This window comes from Myotis brandtii, unplaced genomic scaffold, assembly GCF_000412655.1.
Source record: "Myotis brandtii unplaced genomic scaffold, ASM41265v1 scaffold151, whole genome shotgun sequence".
In the NCBI taxonomy this organism is placed as follows: domain Eukaryota; kingdom Metazoa; phylum Chordata; class Mammalia; order Chiroptera; family Vespertilionidae; genus Myotis; species Myotis brandtii.
This window is the reverse complement of record NW_005355461.1, coordinates 2,986,546-3,005,809: the sequence shown is the minus strand read 5'-3', so window position 1 is coordinate 3,005,809 and position 19,264 is coordinate 2,986,546. Positions and strand designations below refer to the sequence as shown.

The following is a 19,264-nucleotide window of genomic DNA, read 5'->3' as shown; positions in this document are numbered from 1 at the left end:
TTGGGAGTCTGTATAATATTCTTTATTTCAGTCAGTGTATGCTTAATTTCTAATTGGTCCTTTTTCATATCCTTGAGGGTCTCACTAAATTTCTCGGAGGTTTCTAGAAGATTCTTGAGTAACCTTATAACCGTGGTTTTGAACTCTATATCCAGTGGTTTGCTTTCCTCCATTTCTTTCGTTTGTGACATGTTTCTTTGTCTCTGCATTTTGGCTGCTTCCCTGTGTTGATAGAGTGGCTTTGTGTACTAGGTGTCCTATAGGGCTCAGTGGCTCAGCCTCCCTAATTATCTGAGGCTGACACTCTTGGTGCACCCCTTTGTGGGCTGAGTGCACAGTCTTGTTGTAGTTAAGTCTTGATTGCTGTTGGTATCATTGGGAGGAATTGACCACCAGGCCAATTGGCGAGGACGACCAGCTGTGTCTACAATGGGAGAACTGCTGTGCTAGAGACACCCTTATGGAGCAGGACTTGCTTCAGTGGAGCTTTGGTCACTGAGTCGCAGGACTTGCTTCAGTGGAGCTTTGGTGTTCACTGAGTCTGCCCCTTGAGTGTGTCTCTTATAGATGTGAAGAGCTGTAATCTGGATGTTCTCACTCTGACCCCTGAGTACACTGGCTCTTGGATCTCCAAGGAGGTGCAATGTCAGCCACTGCCTGAGGCCACCCAGCAGGAGCTACAGAGAGATCTGCAGATTCCTCCTCTTTGTTTGGGGTTTGGAAGTGTCCAGATGAGGCCTGGTTGTGAAGCAATGCAGGCTGCTATCTAGGCCTTCTTTTGGAGGCTTTGGTGCTCTTTGACCCAGCTGCAGTTTGTTAGGTTTTAGATTGCAAAAGGCCAGGCCATTCATATGCAAAAGCCTCTGCACACAGCTTGGATGGGGTTGTAAATTGGGTGGGGAAGGGTCTCAGAGAATCAGGGCGGAGCAAACCGCAATGGCTGCTCTGCCTCGGAGAGGTCCTTGGGTCTCTGTGTCCTACGGCCCCATGCAGGAACAATGATCACTGCAAGCTCCTCTGCGGGAAAGCCGCCCTTGCGTTCTGGTTCAATGCCAGACAGTCCAGTTTCTCCCCAAATGAGTCTGGGTCCCCAGAGTCTCACCCGAAACTGGAGTTCAGAGCAATTGGGAGCTTGTAACTCCCTCATGACTGAAAAAGACAACAGCATACCAAGTTGCCAGCCCATTTCCACGCACCTCTGTACCTCCTACCAGCTTTAATGCGCTTTTCTCTTTCCTTCTAGTTGTAGAATTTCCACTTAGCCAGCCTTCCCATGGTTCTGGATGATATCCGTTTTGTCTTTTAGTTGTAGTTTTGATGTGGTTGTGAGAGGCAGCAAGTACAATTGTGTACCTATGCTGCCATCTTGGTTCCTCTTGAAGCTTTTTTTTTTTTTTTGGCCCACAAAAACTTAAAGCTGTATATTTGGCCCATGTTAGCCTTTGAGTTTGACATGCTTGCTCTACAGTAAACATTCCCAACACAAAGCAAGTACACAGGCTGGTGAGGAAGGGTACTATACTGGAGCCTGCAAATAGAGGACAGCTCAACCAAGTTAAGTCTACATCCCAGGTCCCCTATAATAGGCCTAGTATAGACCTCTGTAAGCCATCTGGTTTCAAGACACATATCTTCTATATATGCCAAATATGTCATTGTACATTATACCTTCTTGTCCCACCTAATGGTTATCCTAAAAACATAATACACTAGTCCCCACTTTTCCACAGGGAATTCACTCCAAATCCCCCAGTGAATGCCTGAAACCACAAATAGCACTGAACTCTCCATATACTATGGTTTTTCTATACATACATGATAAAGTTTAATTTATAAATTAAGCAAGTAAAAGGTTAACAATAATAATTAAAAATAAAAAAATAAAATAGAAAATTATAACAACATATTGTAATAAAAGTTATGTGAATGAGGTCTCCCTCTCTCTTGTACTGCACTGTGCTCACCCTTCTTCTCATGATGATACAATGTCTGCGTGATGAGATGAAGTGAGGAGAATGACGTAGGCCAGTAGTCTGCAAAATGTGGCTCAGCAAACTGCGGCTCGCGAGCCACATGCGGCTCTTTGGCCCCTTGAGTGTGGCTCTTCCACAAAATACCGACTTCTGCGCATGGGCCACGAAGTTTCAATCACACTGTACGTGCGCGTCCGCACGTGGTATTTTGTGGAAGAGCCACACTCAAGGGGCCAAAGAGCTGCATGTGGCTCGCATGCCGCAGTTTGCCGACCACAGATAGGCATACTGATATTGCCTTAGGCTACTATAAGGACTACTTGAACACAAACACTGCAATACCAGGATAGCCGATCTGATAACCCAGATGGCTACCAAGTGACTAATAGGTGGATATGCTAGACAAAGGGATGATTCAAGATGGGCAAGATTTCATCACCCTAGTCAGAAGAGTTTCCCATTTAAAACAATGAACTGCTTATTTCTAAAATTTTCCATTTAATATTTTCAGACCATGGCTGATCGCAGATAACTGAAATGGAAAGCAAAACTGTGAATAAGGGGCGACTTCTGTACAGACGTAGGTCTAAGACAGGGGTGGGGAACTTTTATCTGCCAAGGGACCATTTGACTATTTATAACATCACTCACCAGCCATACAAAATATCAACTTAAAAATTAGCCTGCTATATTGGTCAAACATTTAATTAATTCACCCCCAATGCCTTGGCAAGGCCAGACCAAAAGGATTTTGTGGGCCTTATACGGCCTGCAGGCCGGAACGTTCCCCAACCCTGGTCTAAGATAACAATTCCTTAAAAAATTGTTATTAAATAAATATAAAGTTTCTAAAATGGCATGAAATAAATAGGATTTATCTAAATCTGAAAATTCACAAATCACACATTTTTCCCTCTAAACTTACAAATAATTTCAACCAAGCTAATATCGGGGAATTATTTAAAACAAATTTCAGGGTACTTCCTATCTCTTGAATGCATACAGCCCTGACATAACTAATATTCACAATGATGACCTCAACATCTTTGCATCATGTGGTAACTGATAAGGAATATGAATGTGAGCATCTGAAAGGATCCAAATCACACAAAACCTGTCTAAAGTAGTTTTAAAAGAAGAAAGAAAAAAAAATCAGTTTCCAGACAGAAACAAGTTCTTATTGTTCATTACAGAAAACTTAAGTTAGAATAATTTTATGACTAAATGTATTGAGAACATGCGGTTGAAGATTTATATTTTATTTAAAGCATAACTATTACAATTCCTGTCAGAATATTAAAGTATTCACACCACAAATTTTCCTATTACATTATACAAACATAAGCTCACTTAAATGAAATCAATAGCAGAGCTCAAGTTTTTAAGCAGTATAATTTAATTAAACACTTCTAATCTATGCAAATAGGTTTTTCCAAAGGAGTATATTTTTTCTAAACTATGCTATTTTGTTTTAATCAATCAAGAGTAGTATCAATAAAAATGCAATAATAGGAGCTGTCCTATATTTCATGTCAAAATATATTCTTTCTGAGACTTTGCTTATTACTCAAGAAGGCTACAAAAGACAGAAAAGCATTTATAAAGAGCAATCAGTATTCAATTGCTCTAATAAAGAAGCTTTCTGAACATAACTGGGAGATGATGGTGATGGTCATAATGATGGTAAGGGTGACAACAATTTTAATGACTTAGTCTAAGGTGCTTTTACTGGGGAGGAAAAAAAATCCCGATAAAATGTCATTAAAACATATTTATAGATCATCATCCTAACTGTTAAGTCCAGTGTGCTATTTTATAATTCTCTCTCTAAGCCAGGGGTGGGCAAACTTTTTGACTCGAGGGCCACAATGGGTTCTTAAACTGGACCGGAGGGCCGGAACAAAAGCATGGATGGAGTGTTTGTGTGAACTAATATAAATTCAAAGTAAACATCATTACATAAAAGGGTACGGTCTTTTTTTTTTTTTTAGTTTTATTCATTTCAAAGGGGCCGGATCCGGCCCGTGGGCCGTAGTTTGCCCACGGCTGCTCTAAGCGCAAAAATTACATCTCTGAGAAAATACCAAAGCCATTCATTTACTTATTTTTCTAACTACTCAACAATGGCTTGCAGCATGACAAATGTCATGAAAATGTACTTAAGACCCATCTGTACCATCAGAAGCTTCTTCTACCCTCCTTTACTTCCATACAATTCCTAAGGCTAATCGTGGGTGGTTCAATCCTTAAGTAAGAGAAAGACTAGACTGAAAACACCATGTGGTAACTGATAAGAAATATAAATCAGAGCATCTTAAAGGGTCCAAATCACACAAAACCTGTCTAAAGTAGTTTTAAAAGAAGAAAGCAAAAATATGCCCCAAAAAAATCAGTTTGCCAGACAGAAAATTCAATGATTTTCACAAATGCCAAAAGGTTAATCATGAAGTGTTCTATAATGTTAATTAAATCATACCTTAAGAGAGAAGGAAAGAACAGATATATATGCAACAAATTAGGTTATTCAAATTTTGTCAGAGATTTGAAAATTCAGGTAGTCTACACTGTACCAAAACTCTGAGCATTAGATAATGGCTGAGGACAAACACTCAATAATGATATAGCTAACAAAACAAAGTCCAACAACATTTTCCTCTAGTGAAATAAAGTTAATAAGTTAGACAGACCTTTTAGTTTCCTCTGTGAGATTTTCAGTTGTCAATTAAAAAGGATTAAAATGTAAAGGCATTTGGAGTTTCCCAAAGGATCAGATAGTGAGGAAAATAGAACGTAATAAAGAAAACAACTCTCCATTATGTCTCAAGAGCCAGACAACAAAACACTTCAGTTTACCTCAATGTCATTTGTGAAAAAAGAGTCCCTGAGCCAACCTTTCTAAGCAATGTTCAATAAATTAAGAAAAAAAAACTGTAATAAAGCCATATATTATGTGTTCTTCAGCCAATTTATTCAATTAACCCATATCTGCAGAGGGTCCACAGGGTATTATATCACTTACAAGAGAAATTCTAAAAGAAGATAAAAAAATATTCTTTGACTTCCAGGCCTCTGTTAGTCAATGTCAGAAAAAAGAAAAAAAAATCAATACAGTATAGGGAATTCATAGACGTTATAGATTGGGAAACTATCAATATTACTGGTTTTTTTAAAAAAAATACTGAGACTTTTTAAGCAATAGGAAGTAAATGCAGGCAGGGCAAAACAAGAGAAGAATCCAAGGATGTGATAAAGAACAGAGAGGGTAATTCAAAGTAGAAAGGCACAAGCTTTCCACATATGCATCTATGTAGACAGCAACGCTGTAGCAATCAGAGGCAGAGGTGGGGACATGACGACTGGTAACAGCTGCAAAACGTCCAACTAAAAACTGAGCCACAAGGCTAAGGGACAGCAATAGCCATTATCCAATGGGAATGTTCACCAAAATTACAGATATATTAGAGATTTCATAAATAGAAGAGGTTTACTACTTACCCGATTTATATGGTTGCTCCTTAAAATAATGTGCAGTAGAGTTTTCTCAAATTCTTCCAACTTCTTGGAACACGTTTTAAGAATATGACTAGATAAGTTACAATCACTGAGCAGTCTAGCTAAAGTAGCAACAGCTTCTGTCCAAAAGCTTGAAAGAGGAAATTTTGGGTCACGGTAAAAAGTGATCAGGCCTTCTAGCAACTGAAAAACAGAATCAGATACCGTGGAAGAGGTGTTCTCCAAGTGGCTTAAGTCTGTTTTAAGACTCCCTGATCCTGTCCAGTTCTTCAGTTCAAGTAGATGTTGCAAAAATTGCATGTGAGAAGACAAAGGATTTTTTGAAGTCGCACAGTGTTTCTTTGCAATTGGCAGTGGTGGAAAGAGTGTGGGGGTGCAGCTCTCCACAAAATCTTGAGACACCTCTGAAGGTTCAGTTCTCTGCTCATTTGATAAATCACACCCAGAATCTTCCAGCCCAGTTAATGTATTTTCAGAACTTCCAGGCTCCTGGGCCTGCAGCTGGGAAGATGAGTCTCCTGAAATGGAAAGAAATACAAGCGTAATCTTCCCGTACCTAATGTTGTAATGTACCCCGTGAATCACACAAGGACGCCTCAAGAAGTCGAATTAAGGAGTCACATTTATTGCAAATCTGGGACTATGAGGGGTCATTTTCCTCTCCAAATCTCGCAGTAATTACCTAGCCCCAACACCAGATTTATATAGGCAAAAATCACAAAGGTATTGATTACATCTCAGGGTTTGGAATGAGGAACCTGGTTTGCAAAAAAGCAGTTTACAGAAGCAGAATTGAGCAAGTTAGTTAAATTATAGTTTTGGGTCTCCGGATCACTGAATCAACGGAAACACATTGCCTGGAGCCATGGGTCTTGGGACCACTGAGTTGACAGGAACTCATTATCTGGAGCCATCGGGTCTTGGGACCACTGAGTCAACCGGAATGCATTATCTGTAGCCACTGAGGCAATTTAGGATAATTGTGCTGTCCTGGTTCCCAGGTACAGAAGAATGTGCTTCGATAACCAGTAAGATCACAATCAATGGGATATTCAAACCAACAACAACGGAGTATTCATCGATTGGGATAGCATACATAAGTTCAGAAAATCAAAGTAACTTTCCTATAGTTAAACAAAGCAAATAAGTACAGAAGCCAAACAGCAGGGTTAAAGTTAAACTACAGTTTCTACCTGAGATGACTGCTACCATACTTCACTAAGATATTTTCATATAAAAACTAGACATTGACTTTTCTAATTTAAAATGCTAAATGAAGCATGTAGATATGCATTAAACATTTTAAAGCAGTATTGTAAAAATTGAATAGATGAAAAACTGAAAGAAATTGACTAGGCTGACTGTGGAAAAGGTTTTTATCTTTACTGGTAGGAAGTAAAGGTGATTCATCTATATCACTATCTGTCATTCAACTGTGTGCCACCCTTGAAAGATACAGAGGAGAAACCACAAAACCTGAAGGAGGTCGCCATCTGGTAGAGTCCAACAAGCAATACGGTGTACCTAGAGAGAGACTTGTTCAGGGTGCTATGCAAATAGAAGGACCCTGGTTAGCTTAGTTCATTCTGGAAGAGGTGATGGTGGAGCTAACTTATAAAACATAAATAGAAATTCAAAGCTAAAAGTTAGGGGAATGGAGGAAGACAGAGAACTCCATATACCCAAAGGGTAAGCACAAAAGCACAGGCTTAAGAAGAAAAAGAAAAGCCTTGTGTATATAAGGACCCACAGTAATGTGACATTCCTTTTATGAAATAAATAAATAAATATGGCAAGAGATTAAGATGGAGATTAAGAGGCCAAGTCATAGAAGATGTTTTAAAATGTATTAAGGACCCTAGAATTTATAAGTGTAGAGTGAGTGTAATTCAATGCACTTATACATAAAAATAAACAATTTATATGTGTATGTGTACTTATTTATAATTATCTATCTATCTATCTATCTATCTATCCTTGAAACGATGTCTATAATCACTAGAATCTTCTGACACTGCTAGAGAAATACTGCAGTTAAGGTTTAACCTACTAAGTGTAGATCATTCTTTGGTAGAGATGCCATCAGAAACATAAATAAGGTGGTTGTTGTTTGTCAATGATTATCACCAGCGATCACATCCATAGCAGCTTTGGTGAGTCAGGGTGGTAGACAGAGGTCAGACTGCAATGGCCTGAAGAGTGGGTGGGGAGAAAGCAAGGGAAGAATGGTAACACTTTTGAGGACTTGGATCCGGAAAGTATAAGCTGGGGAGTAACTGAAGGCAAATGTGGCCTGACAAATTAGGAGAAACGTGAGCAATTACAGACTAAGAACAGAGAAGCAAGTGTTGGAGATATGAGAAAATATAAAAATGCCAGGTGAGGCATGGCCTGAGAGAAGGGAGGAGACCGAGTCAAGGATGCTAGTGGATGGGTGCTTAGTGATGGGGAAGTATTTTTTTTTTCCTCTGAGGCTAAAGGAAAGATGGGGGGAATGTATAGGAATATTTTTTAAATGCCCCTGTCATATAGGAAGTTAAAGAACATCTCATCTAAGAAGTTAGATATTTTTTTAAAGCTGGAGACAGGGAGACACTGATTGAACAAAGCATAAGAAAAATGATGAAAGCGACAACTTCTACCCTCAGCACCATATATTTGGAAGCCCAACCCCAGTTTTCAAATGTCTCCCTTCTGGAACATTTCGGTTCTCCACCGAGATGTTCACAGAAAAAAATGTCTTGATTGTGGACAAAAAATTTAGTTTTCAATCTGACAACCCTTTCATGCTGATACCTCAGCATGGCAAACAGTGTCTCTCAGGCAACAAACAAAGGAGAGAATGCTTTTGTGGCTGGCCAAATGAGGATTAGTGCAATTTTAAAGCATAAAGAGGCCATCAAGAGTGCTAATGTCGCTAAGGGTGTGAAAGCGATCACAAAACAACAAAGGCAACAGAATAAGTAGAAAAACTGCTGTTGATTTGGATAAAGGAAAGCAGTTAGCCAGTGATAGCATTTCGGAGGCAGTGATATGTGAAAAAGTGAAGATGCCTCATTGGCATCCTGACCTCCTCAAAGACACCCCTGGAACCAGTGCTGAAAGGGATTCCTTTAGGTTATGAGGGATAGCTTGATAAATTTAAGAAGTGTTTATTTATAGATTAAACAATACATTATACATGTACTATACATTAAAAAGGTTAAAACGGAATCAGCTGTGGGTCTGGAACAGATTAATTCAATGTACATTATTTCTAATGGTTAAAAATAACTCGGTTTCCAAACAAATCCCTTCTCAAACAGCCTTGTGGAATGAATTAAGTTTGAGAACTGAGGTCCCACTTGTTGCTCTTTTGTCCTTCAGTAAAATTAGAAGCTGAGAGATAAAATCGGAGCTTTAACTTAGAGTTCATTCACTTAACAAGTGCCTGCTATAAGCACTGCCAGTGTGCAAATGTGTGCTTGCTAATTATCCCTATACTATCTGTACTTCATGTTAGGGAGAAAATGCAGTAAGTTAAAAAATGTGGTGGTACCCAGGACAGTGAACTATCAGCAAAGTGTCTAACTGCATGTGGCTATTTCTATACTAAACCAGGCAAGACAGCCTGCTCGTTTTAAGCCAGTGGACAGTTTCTTTTACTTATGAGCAAGGATAAACATTTAAAATGACTTCTCACCACATCCATCTCATTCTTCACAAAAGTAAAGGGAGGGGGTGGTTATTATGGTAATTATTCAGGTAGAGTATATTTTTCTTCTAGGGAATTCAAACCGTTGCTCCACTAAGAAAGTGAACACAGTTTAAATATTTCATTAACCTACTCAATTTCCCATCAAGGTAAGCTGAATTTCATGGGTGATGATTTTAAGGAAGACTCATGAAATAAATTCTACCAGCTATTAAACTGGGAAGCAAAAATCTGCTTTCTTGTTTCTGCTTTTTACTCCTCATTGCTGTGCCTTTTGGCAAATCACAGTCACACCACCTCATCTCCTTCCTGTACCAAGAGGTACTCATTTGAAGGGAGTAGTTTTACCCATTCCTGTGCTCTGGCGTTAGGGTTAGGGTTAGGGTTAGGGTTAGGGTTAGGGTGGGGAGAGGATGCTGAGATTTTATACAATATGGCTTACAGTGTTAAAGCCATTCTACTGAATTGAATAGAAAACTCTGATGTTCATATTTCACTTTACAAAGTAGTTTCACCACATAATTCAATTGTTCTTCCCAACAACAGCCCTGGGAGATAATGAAATGCGGGCTCAACTTGACTAAGAGGCCTGGGAAAAGCCACACAGTGAGCAAGCAAAACCAATTCTTCAGTTCCAAGTCCAATCATGTTCTAACCACAGCAGGAAAACAAAAAAAACAAAAGAATCCTGTGTTTTTCCATAGCAGCTTCTGGACATTTCCATCATAGTATTCATCAATTTCTATATGTTGTCCACTTGCGTATGAGCTCCTGAATGGCAGAAGTCCTGTCTCTTGCATTCTTTGTGGACATCTCACTGAGTAATAACATCACCTGCAGAAGACACCTTATCAGGAGAAACTCTTAGTACTACCACTTGCTGCTGGCTGTGACAGACAGATCTTCTGTCATCCTTTAATATTCATAATGACATTGGGAGATAATGAAATGCAGGCTCAGCTTCACTAAGAGGATCAATTCCTTTGCAACTTATACCAAACCACAAGTTTATAAATAATAAGAAAAATAACATAGAATAGACAGACGGAAAGAATTTGGCTATTGTAGTAATCATTTGAAATGTCTCAAAATACTTGTTAACAAATAGCCAATAATATACTTTTTATAGAACCTACTACCTCTTATATATAACCAATAACCAATTTATTCCCTCTCCTATTTGTTCTCAATGATGAAAACTTTGAGGACTATGAGCAGGGTTTGCATTGGAAACCAGCACTTCCATATTAGAAAGCACTCGCTGCCTAATACTAGTGCAGGAAATAATAGTGGGCAACTATCACTATTGAATATATCCTTATAAGATGGAAGAGAAAGAGGAGAAAAAAGCTTTCTAGAGAAAATTAAACATTTTCAGTAATACTGAATATTAACAGGTTACAATCTCTGACAATAATCATTAATAATATATTTATTCATACAAACAAGATTTTTAAATACCCAAGCTTATTTGAGTAATATATAGCATGGAAAAGGACAGTAATATACTCTTGTCTCTTTCAAATGAGTCTTACAAATTACAAACAGACTCTTCTACTCATTTGCTTGGATGACTTTTCTAATCATAAATCTCAAAGCATGGCTAACAAAACATCATACCCAAAAGAGGGAGGAGAAAATAGAGATATGATACTGCAGCTTTCTGCTGTTCCTATTTTTCCAGGAGGGACTAAGGTGAAGCAGAAGTCAAATGTTACTTCTCTCTCTTTTTAAAAAAATGTTTTAATTGATTTTAGAGAGAGTGGAAGATAGGAGAAGGAGAAGGGGAGAAAGAGAGTCAGAGACAGAGGGAAACATTGATGACAGAGAAACATCAATTGGTTAACTTCTACACACACCCTTACCTGCAACCTGGGCATGTGCCCTGACCGGGAATCTAACTGGCAATCTTTGGGTGCACAGGATGATGCTCAACCAACTGACCCACATTGGCCAGGGCTCTCTTTTAACTTCTTATTGGGCTGAAGGGACTGAGGACTATAATTTCTCTCCAAGCCATTGGATATGATCTAACTAACATGCTTGTCATTAGATTTGAAAGAGATAAAACACACTAATCAAGCACAGTCTAGCACACATTAAATGCTCAGTAAATACAGGGTGTGGCAAAAGTAGGTTTACAGTTGTTTGTATGGGAAATAATACAATAATTAATGAATAATAATGCAAGAGTAAACTCTGTGTTTCACATAGTCATAACTGTAAACCTACTTAAGGGCAGACAGAGTGTACTACTCTGGGCATTTTCTTTTGCCTAATGCCTACCCTTCTACATGGTTGGTGGTCTAAATACTTGTTGCATATATATTAACAAAAAGTAAAATCAAATAGCATCTTTTCAATTCACCAAGGTCATCACTACCAACTATGATTTCTTAGCATTAATAATAATCACATGTAGGGATACATAGAATAAAAGTAATGTTTACGCCACCTGGTGGTCAAACAGAAAATGCAATGTTAAAGTACTACACAATTCATCTGGAAAAAAAAATCACTTTAAAGCAATTGTCATCTGCATCTGGAAGGATATATTTTAGCTTATTGTAAAATATATTTGAGAAATGCTGATCGAAAAGGCTGAAGTTTTGATTAATCCCTCTCTAGCAGCATGTCGCAGTTCTAACTTTGAATACACCAAGGGAGGAGCAATGTCAAATGCATGAAATTCCAAGCTAAATGGTATGATATGTCTTCGCTGAATTGTCTTCACTGCATGAGGTTCACAAAACAGTGTATTTGTTGTTGTATTTGTCTGCTTGGTTCAGGACTATTTGACAATATAATGCCTCCTGCTTTCAGGTGCTCAAACTCTAAAATTTTCTAGCTACCCCCATCTCTCTCTCCCAAGCCATCTTCTAGTTTGCCAATTTAAACCTTGCTCATCATTGTGCCTTTGGCTTTTTTCCCCTCTTCCAGCTTCCTGGATGTCCCCACCTTTTCTACAGCCTCAAATAATTTTTTTAAGCAGATGCCCCCCAAATCTCTATCTCCAATCCTACCTCCTCTCCCACGCTCAAGTCCCTAGGTATCTTGACATGACTTGGTCTCACCACTTTAAACTTCATATGTCAAAACAAATCATACCCTTCACCTTTAAACTTGGTCCAATTTCCAAATAACAGTACTACTACTCTTCCTCTTGAACATTTGAAAACTAAGAGTCAACTCTGACTCTTTGTCGAACCTCATATACATTCCACTGACGAGTAATATTAATCCTGTCTCACCTTTCTGTTCCTTGGGTATACTAAGTTTGTTCCCATTTTGGGGGTCTTTGCATTAAACGTTCCCTCGGATGCTCTCCACACCCCACCTCAATTTTCTCAAGACTGGTTACTCATTATCATTCCAGTGTCTGTTTAAATGTCACTCCTTCAGAAAGGCCTTCCCTGACCACCCAAGCTAAAGAAGCCACCAAAATAGTCCTAGCTGGTTTGGCTCAGTGTCAGTCTGCAGATCGAAGGGGCCCGGGTTCAATTCCAGTCAAGGACATGTATCTTGGTTTCAGGCTTCTCCCCGACCCAGGCCCTGGTCAGGGCATGTGCAGGAGACAACCAATTGATGTGTTTCTCTCTGTCTTTCCCTCCCTCTTCTACTTTCTCTTTTAAAAAAATCAATGGAAAAATATCCTCGAGTGAGGATTAAAAAATAATAAAGTAAATCCTTTAAAAAAAAGAAGCCACCAAAATATTTTTTGTCACATCTTCCTGTTTTAATTCTCTGAATCTCACTTTACACTGCCTGATCATTTCCGCTGGTATAACCTGTCTCACCCACAAGAATGAGCACTCTATGACAGTCTTGGACTGCCTGGTTTGTGGACATATACCAGAGCCTGGAATGTGGTGTAAGAGCTCAGTAAATATTTACTCAATAAATAAAAACCTCTTTTATGTCACCTCTTTTTTTCCCATGCCTAAATAATTACAGGTAAGACCTGGCTGTGACAGTGATGTTCTCGTCTCCAGTCCCCTTCCTCTTCCAAATAATTCTAAACACAACTACCCAATTACTCTGCCTAAATAACCTACCCCTCAGGCCACCTAAACAAATCACTTGCAGGAAGCATACTGCTTGGCACGTGCCTAGCGCACCCCCCATACATGTTAATTTCCCTGTTGAAAAAATCTCCAAAGGCTCCTCGGTGTGTACAGAATAAAGCGTGTTTTCCACTGGCTGTCATTCCTCTTAATAAGCTCCACCCTAGTTTTGCATCTTATTGTCCAGAACACCTCTTCATGCTCTAGAATTCAGTGGTTCCCAAACTTATTTGGCCTACCGCCCCCTTTCCAGAAAAAATATTACTCAGCCCCTGGAAATTAATTTTTTTTAAATTTTAATAGCAGTTACTCATCGCCCCCAAATGCACCTGTGGCCATCACCGCCCCCCCTGGATCGCTGCAGTGCCCACCGGGGGGCGGTAGCGCCCACTTTGGGAATCACTGCTCTAGATGCTGCAGTCAATTAAGCCATTTGCCAGTATACTCCTGTGTTGTACTTTACATGGTTCCTTCTTGACTGAAATATCCTAGTATCCACAGCTTTCTAAATCCTACCCATCCTTCAAGGTAAGCTACTTCCTCCAAAAAAACCCTTCAAAAGTCCTATTCTCTACAGCAAAATAAACACTCGCTTTTCTCCTCTGAATAACAGTATCTTTCTCTGGACCACAGAGTCTTAGTGGCTAAAGCAGTGACTTATGATCACAACAGACTATGTGATCCGATGGGCTGGGCATGGACCTTCTCTCTTTGTATTATCTACATCGTTTGTAGCTAATAGCTACTGAATAAAAAGGGACTGAATGTATGAACAAAAGAATTTCTCTAAAGGAAGAGTTAAGACAAAATGAGGAGCTGGTAAGCAGCAGCAATCACTCTTTGGATTCAGTCATTTACGGGGCAAAGATGATCAGGATAGGTAAAATACATAGTCCTAATTCCATTTCCTCACAGACAGAATCAGGTTGAGAGACAGTGGACTCTTATACTGTGATGCCAATATCACAGCCCTACAGAATAACATCAAACCCTCAAAAGTACAGCACTCTGCCAAGTGAACCAATGAATCCACCTGCATAACTTCCATTCATCAGTGTGTGGATGTTATGAACACCATGCGGAACAGGTAATTACTATGGCAGCAATACACCACATTAATTAGCCTCCCAATACTGTGAATGCCAAACCACCCAGCTCTCTACAATCTAGCCCCAAAATTACCTTGCCTGCTGAGATCCCCCAGATCTCTAAACTCTTACCGACCAAGCCTCTTCCAAAGAATTTGCCTGAACTGAGAGGCTGGCAAGTTAGGCGGCGAACGTTGGAGTCTGCAGCAAGCAAGCCTCCCTGCTCGCTTCAGTGCCTGGCTGCCGGCCGCCATCTTGGCTGACAGTTAATTTGCATATACTCACTGATTAGCCAATGAAAAGGGTAGCGGTCGTACGCCAATTACCATGTTTCTCTTTTATTAGTGTAGATGCCAATATCACAGCCCTACAGAATAACATCAAACCCTCAAAAGTACAGCACTCTGCCAAGTGAACCAATGAATCCACCTGCATAACTTCCATTCATCAGTGTGTGGATGTTATGAACACCATGCAGAACGGGTAATTACTATGGCAGCAATACACCACATTAATTAGCCTCCCAATGCTGTGAATGCCAAACCATACAGCTCTCTACAATCTAGCCCCAATTACCTTGCCTGCTGAGATCCCCCAGATCTCTAAACTCTTACCGACCAAGCCTCTTCCAAAGAATTTGCCTGAATTTGTTTCCCACCATCCCTTGGATCCACTGCTTTGATATCAGCTCTTGACCACAGAGTTCCAACTGCTCACATCTATACTGCCAAGATGTTAACTCTAAGCTGGCTTGATACCCGGAGCCTCCCCTTAGACAATCGAGGTTGACATTCATTCCCATGATTGTGTCCATTTGGCTCACTTTATCAAAAATCAGAAGCACCGAGGTCTTTTATCCAGTGCAATGTTTCCCCACCTGTACATCCGCATAAGTGAAACATACTAAAATTAAGTATTCCTAGGCACAGGGAATCAGGGAGGGCTCCAGAAACTTGTATTTTAAATAAACATCTCATGGGAGTCTCATAATTGAGCAAGTGTCAAGAACAATGCTTTTCTCTATTCCCAAACCCATGCACTAAGCCTGCTTTACTTGTTTCTTGCTAGGCTCGAAATCTCCTAGTTTAGAGAGATTTTATATGGATGGTTTTCAACCTTACTTGCATGTTAACAGTGACTTTAGGAACTTTTTAAAACTCCAATTCCAGACCACAGCCCAACCTAAGTACATCAGAATCTCGGGGGTGGGCCTCAAATATCACTATTTTTTAAAGCTTCCCAAGTGGCTCTAGTGTGAGAACTACTAGATTAATTTATCTGTTCTGCTTTATTTGGGTAGCAGAGAAGTGGGCTGTGTCCCATTCATGCCATCTCCAACCATACCTTCAAACCTCCCAGAAATGTCTGTTTCCTCCCTACAGGTTCATGTTTAATTTATGCTTAATATTTCCAAGTTCAGCTGGATTTCCACTCCTTTTCAGGGTTCACCTTTGTCAGTTTATGTCCTATTCTGCAGAACTGGAGCTTTATCTATTCTAGCTGTTTCCTTCCTGACTTGTCTTAAGCCCATCAGCTTCCCTTATGGACCACAGCCTGGGATGCCTACCCAGAAGTCCTGCTCCTACTCCCTCTTACATTCTCCATAAGTAGCCAGAGCAAGAAGTTTAAGTCTACTTAATGCTCATCAAAGGGTTCCCACTAGAACATCCCTACATAATCTGCATTCTTGTCCACTCTCTGGCCTCATCTCCTGCCCTCTACACCTCACTCACTCTGCTGTGTAGCCACTGGCTTGTTTCTGCTCATTGATGCCAGCTAGGTGCTACCTCGGGGCAACCCGGATGACACTGCCGGGGCAGGAGTCGGCTCAAACGCCTCCTTCTCAATGAGGTCTCACTGACCACCCTGTCTACAGTAGCAGCCCTGCCCCACTCCCAGGCACTCCATCACTTCAACCTCATTTGTTTTCCTCACAGCTTTTAACACTCTCAGATTTTTTTCTTGCTTATTGGTTTACATGTTATTACCTGTCTCCTCCACTGGAATATAAATATATAAATTCTATTTTTCTTCTATCTTTTACTACTGGGTCTCCAGAAATCACTGGGTGTTTTTTTTCTTTTCTTTTTTGAAAAAAATGAAACAACTAATCAACAAATGACCATGAATAAATATAACCAAAACTATATAGATCATATATAATATTTTTATTGTGTCTGTCTCAGGAGATCTTGCCTTTCTAACCAGACCATAAAGTCATATGAGCAGCATTCTTCTTTTCTAATCTTGAAAGTCAAGCTCAGTACTGATTAAATATCATACATTTAAGTATTTACTGATGATATGGGCTATTTTAGAAGATCCTTGTATTATGCTGAAAAAATATGTGTGTGTGTTGTTTTTTTAACTTTCTGCCTAAACTATATGTTCACAATATCACACCTGAACAAGAACATTAAGTCTCTAATTTTAATTCACCTTCTAATTTTTTTTTTACCTTTTCATTCCACTCTCCAAATTACATTCATCTTGTTAGGTACCTTGCAACTTGTAAAATCTCTAATTGCAGTTTTGACCTGTATGTGGTCATTGAATTGCCTGATATGGAGCCAGGCACATATTTGTCTAGCTGATACACATCTGTTCAGATAAAAAATAATTCAGAACACTATAGGGACGTCCCAAGATCAGCTGCATTCCTAGGGATAAGAACTTCTGCTGACCAGAACATTTTTAAAAGCCTGTCTTATATAGTAACTCGTGGCTATGAGTTCTGGTTTCAAGATTTTATCTATCTATTTATTATTTATTTAAATCTGACATATCAAAACCAGTCCATGGAATGTAGGCTTTGTTGAAAAGCTATAAAAAATTATTGTGCAAAACTAGGATCAAAGATACTAAAGAAACTGTTTTCTATGAAGCAGAGGGGAAAAACCTTAAAAAACTCAGGCAAAGTTACTTTTCTAGTAGCACTTAAAATATGATTTTATTTATGCCCAGAGTGGGCATTACTACCTTCCAATGTCCCTTCTTATTAATTTTCAGAATTAGTAACAGTTCATTCTGTCCCCAGGTAACTGCTAAACATATATCTTCAAATAACTTAGGCTTCTTCAAGGAAATAACTACGTTGTCCTGGGATACACAAAACGTTCATAAATCCCCTTTAATCTTCAGTTCTGGTGACTAAAAAGAATGTGTCCCCCATCAGACACGCCAGTCATGTTCCTTGTGCCTTGCAGAGCCTTGATGTATTCACCTATTATCTCCCCATGGTGCCGGAGTCCTCATAAATTCTGTTGACTCTGGTGAAGGCACTCTGCTCCAGGATCCTCAAAGACCCTGCTGGGCGCAGAAATCACCACTCCTTTTCATATGGAGATGTCACTCCAAGAGCGGTCAGAATATGGATTTTGCAGGCACCAAACAAAATTATAAGGCATTGGTTCCTTAAATATGTTTTCCCTTTCCCTCTCAAAATACAAAATGTGTTTGACCTCAGAGTCAACAAAACCAACACATAACATATACATGCATCACTGTTATCACTGCTAAATAAAAAGTCCTTTCTTCAAAGGGCCAATTTTCAATATTTTTCATTCCTTTTGAACACTCTCTTTTTCTTCTCTCCCTAAAGCTTCTCAGTTATTCAATAAGCTGCATATTTTTTGTTTGTTTCAAAATGTACCTTTGGAACTTTTTCATTCCCCTTGCCAGGATCCCTGTCCATGCCCTTTTCATTTCTTGCGTGGACTACCTACCACCGCCTACCAGGCTTTCCTGCCTTCAGTGTCTTCCCCTCTCTTACATGCAGCACCCTGTTGCTGGATTAACACCCAGTCTTAATCCATAACCTTTTAATGTCTCCTTATTATTGGAAAATAAAGTCCAAACTTCCTTAAAAAAATCCTGTCTTCTGGGACAACACACCACCCTCAGCCTCAGGATATGCTTCCCTTTGTGGGGAAAACACTCTGGCTTGCTGAAGTTCAGTGCCTCATTCACATGCTCTCTCTTCCCTTAAAGTTTCCTAACCACACCCACAGTTACCTTTCCATTGACAGTCATGAAACTTACTGCCTTTTGCATGTGTATGGGTTTTCCATATATATTCTTCTCTCAGCAAAGTTGACAATGAATGAATGAACTCCTGGTCACTTGATTTAATAGACAGTGAACAATTTCTACCTTGCTGGACCTTTCATCTCATGCATTTCCTCATTCTCAAAATATTCTCTTCACTTGGTTTATGTAATGCTATCTTAGAATTTTCATTCTACCTAATGATCATTTTTTTTATTTCCTTTTTGCTGCTGCTATAGTCTGAGTGTTTGTGTTCCCCCAGAATTTATATGTTGATATTCTCACCCCCAAGGTAATGACATTAAGAGGTAACATCTTTGGGAGATGATTAGGTGATGAGGGTGGAATCTCTAGGAATGGAGTCAGTGCCATCACAAAAGAGGCCCCAGACAGCTCCCTCCCCCCTTCCACCAGGTGAGGACACAGGGGAAGGTGCTATATGTAGGCCAGGAAGGGGGTCCTCACCAGACTCTGAATCTGCTGACACCTTGACCTACACTTCCCAGCCTCCAGAACTAAGAGAAATCAATTCTGTTGTTTATAAGCTGCCCAGTCTATGGTATAACAGCCCTTACAGACTAAGACACCAACTTTTACTCTTACCATGTTCACCATTCCAACGAATGCCAGCCTCATCTAAGCTATGCCTCTCTCTTGCACAATTCACTGCAATGCCTCGTAACTGGTCTCTGCACATTCCGCCTCCTCCCTCTCCAATCTGTCTCATGCTGGAGCCCAGTGATCTTCTCAATCACAAATCTTATGTTACCCACCTGCTAAAAATACCTCAATAATGGTTTTCCAAGTATCCATAGTCTCTCTCAGAGTAAGGTCTAAGCCAGTGGTTCTCAACCTTGGCTGCACATTAGAATCACCTGAGAATCT

The 19,264-nt window shown here is 39.7% G+C and overlaps 1 protein-coding gene across 1 annotated transcript in view; it reads right to left on the bottom strand.

The window, feature by feature from the left end:
• The window catches only part of MEI4 (meiotic double-stranded break formation protein 4), a 134,621-nt gene that overhangs the window by 96,747 nt on the left and 18,610 nt on the right, over positions 1 to 19,264 (bottom strand). Inside the window, exon 3 of the mRNA XM_005861463.2 lies at positions 5,469 to 6,004. Within this exon, the coding sequence (XP_005861525.1) occupies positions 5,469 to 6,004 (536 nt within the window). The remainder of the gene's footprint in view (positions 1 to 5,468; positions 6,005 to 19,264) is intronic.